Genomic DNA, 2,963 nt, shown 5'->3' on the forward strand with positions numbered 1-2,963 from the left:
TATTTATTTATTTATTTATTTATTTATTTATTTATTTATTTATTTATATAACAGAGACAGAGAGACAGGGGAGTGGGAGGGGGAGAAGCAGGCTTCCCACAGAGCAGGGAGCCTGATGTGGGGCTCGATCCCAGGACCCTGGGATCACGACCTGAGCCGAAGGCAGACGCTTAACGACTGAGCCACCCAGGCACCCCTAAAAATCCCCTTGCCCAGGTCACACCCCAGATCTCTTAAATCAGAATTTCTGGGGATGGGACGGAGACATGATGTGGCTTCAGTGTGTAGCAAAGGTTGCAGACCACTGCTCTCCCAGACCCTCTTTTAATTCCCTTGCATGATGCTGATGGCTTGCTTTGCACATGGTATTGTTCATGCTTTTTTTTTTAATGGGAAGTGTTTTTATAGGTAATACCCAGCTGGCCTTACAGATCATCAAAAGGAATCAACTGCTCCCCACAGTGAAAACACTGTCTGAGATGAGAAAGAAGCCAGTGTTCCAGCCTGTCCACCCGATCCAGCCCATCCAAATGCCGGCTTTCACTGCACAGAGAAAGTGACATTTTTGCTCTCAGAAAACTGTTACTTGAGACCCAGGGGGGTATTTACGGGCCTTTTTAGTTGTATCACAGCAAAATGAATAAAAACAGATGGTGAAAGGTGCTAGTTTTGAAGACACAATTTTGAAATGATTCTAACCCCTGGCTTTTGGGGGTTTTTTTGTTTTGTTTTGTTTTTGCCAGAAGCTTACTTAAAATTAAGGATTCACAAACTCGTTTTCATCTTTTTCTTTAATCTTACATTTTGAGCCATTATGTGATGTATCCATGTCATAGGCAATTAAAACATGGTCTTATCAGAACAGTCTTGTATAATACATTTTGTCTTTCTTGCAACTGTTGGACAATTTTAGCATCTGAGGTTTAGTGTTAAAGTTTTAAAACCTGAGAGACCTGTCAGCAGTAGATGAGTAGCCAATCCAGAAGCTGGTCTGGGGGCAGAGAGGAGGGGAAGTTGATGTGTTTTCTGCCTGGTTATGACTAAAAGGACCAGAAAATGCATAATAGAACCCATAGGGCCATTAAATTGGCTTAAGAAGAGATGACTGGTCTGATAGGAATCACTTGCTTCAAGATTACAAATGAAGACAAACCAGGTTCAGGGCAGTGGTCATGTTCATCCTCCTGTACCCCTAGGCAGAGGCACTGGTTCTAGAGTCTGTTAGCAAGGAGCTCAAGGTTCATTGTTAACCTCTTTGCAGATATAAACAAAAATTTAAAATTGTTTCTTTCCCAGGTGCCTGGCTGACTCAGTTGGTAGAACACATGACTCTTGATCTTGGGGTTGTGACTTTGAGCCCCACGAATTTAAAGAATTTAAAAAATTTAAAAAAAAAATTTTAAGAATTAAAAAAAAAAAAAAAGCTGCTTTCGGACAGACAGGCATATGTTGTGGGATTAACATGGCCAAAATTTGTCCATAGGGTTAATACATTAACTTTAGGGGGAAAAGCCATAATACAGACTTTCTTTGGAAAAATTGGGTCGGGGCACCTGGCTGACATGGTTGGAGGAGCAATCAGCTCTTGATCTCAGGTTTTGAGTACAAGCCCCACGTTGGGTGTACAGATTCCTTAAAAAATTAAAAAAAAAATTTTTTTTAAGATTTTATTTATGTGAGATAGGGAGAGAGCATGAATTGGGGGGAGGGGCAGTGGGAGAGGTAGAAGCCAACTTCCTGGTGAGCAGGGAGCCCCACACAGGGGGGATTGCTCCCATAACCTGAGCCAAAGGCAGACACTTAACAACTTAGCCACCCAGGTGCCCCCAGAAAAATTTTTTTTTAAAAAAAGGGGCACCTGGGTCACTTGGTTGGCTGTCTGACTCGATTTCAGCTCAGGTCATGATCTCAGGGTCGTGGGGTCGGGCCCTGTGTTCAGCAGGGAGTCTGCTTGAGGTTCTCTCTCTCAAATTCCATTTTTAAAAAAGATTTTATTTATTTATTAGAGCATGGGGGCGGGGACAGAGGGGGAGAGGGAGAAGCTGATGCAGGCCTTGATCCCAGGACCCCAGGATCATGATCTGAGCTGAAGGCAGATGCTTAACCAACTGAGTGACCTAGGGGCCCCTAAATAAATATTTTTTTAAAAAAAGAAAAATGAAAGAAAAATTGGGTGACCTCCTGGTTGAGATCATGTTTGGTAGGTTCATCAAAGCTTGCTATTTAGGAGTGTCTCTTGCTGTCTACATCTCTTCAGTTCCCTAGTTTGGAGACCACATTCAGATAGGGAAGTCTGACACACCAGCTCACTGAATGGTTCCTCACTTTCACGCCTGGAGAGGAAAGTATTTGATAACAAAGCACATAATTTACCCAAAACTTGATCTTATTCTGTTGCTGAAATCACTTTACATAGGTATATCTACTAGAACGGGGTATCTGTGATGTAATAGACATTGCACACAAAGGACTCAGAGAAGGGGGGAGTTTCTTTTTCCACTTTTTTAAGAATTTAATTGACAGAGAACGTAAGTATGGGGAGCAGCAAGCAGAGGGAGAGGGAGAAGCAGGCTCCTCGCTGAGCAGGGAGCCCGATGTGGGGCTCGATCCCAGGACCCTGGGATCATGACCCAAGTCAAAGGCAGAGGCTTAACCAACTGAGCTACCCAGGCACCCTCTTTTTCCAATTAAACATGGGATGGGTGGGCACATAGGGGTTCTGTTGCTCTTTTAAGAGCCACATTACTCTTAAAATTTGTCTTTACAGAGTAAATTTTTTCTAGGTAGATACTGAAAACAGTGGCCTAGCTTCCATGGGCCTCTCAAAGCCATTTCCAGATGAGAGGAAGACCCTTAAGCTTCACTGGTATTGGTCCAAGTCTGTAGCCTCTGCATTCCCAAGTCCCAGACAAGCAGCAGCACTGGGGGACCCACTCATATGCTGCAGGTTGGTAACAGAATTG

At 43.4% G+C, this 2,963-nt stretch overlaps 1 protein-coding gene across 7 annotated transcripts in view; it reads left to right on the forward strand.

Moving 5' to 3' along the window:
* CNOT10 (CCR4-NOT transcription complex subunit 10) overlaps positions 1 to 841 on the forward strand; it is an 80,943-nt gene extending 80,102 nt beyond the window's left edge. For all 7 annotated transcript variants that reach the window (XM_021677522.1, XM_044916114.1, XM_044916118.1 and 4 more), the window contains one exon: positions 409 to 841. In XM_021677522.1, coding sequence (XP_021533197.1) covers positions 409 to 560 — 152 coding nt within the window. In that variant the 3' untranslated portion in view covers positions 561 to 841. The remainder of the gene's footprint in view (positions 1 to 408) is intronic.
* The last annotated feature ends 2,122 nt before the right edge of the window (positions 842 to 2,963 follow it).

The sequence above is a fragment of the Neomonachus schauinslandi genome, chromosome 1 (genome assembly GCF_002201575.2).
Source record: "Neomonachus schauinslandi chromosome 1, ASM220157v2, whole genome shotgun sequence".
Taxonomy (NCBI): domain Eukaryota; kingdom Metazoa; phylum Chordata; class Mammalia; order Carnivora; family Phocidae; genus Neomonachus; species Neomonachus schauinslandi.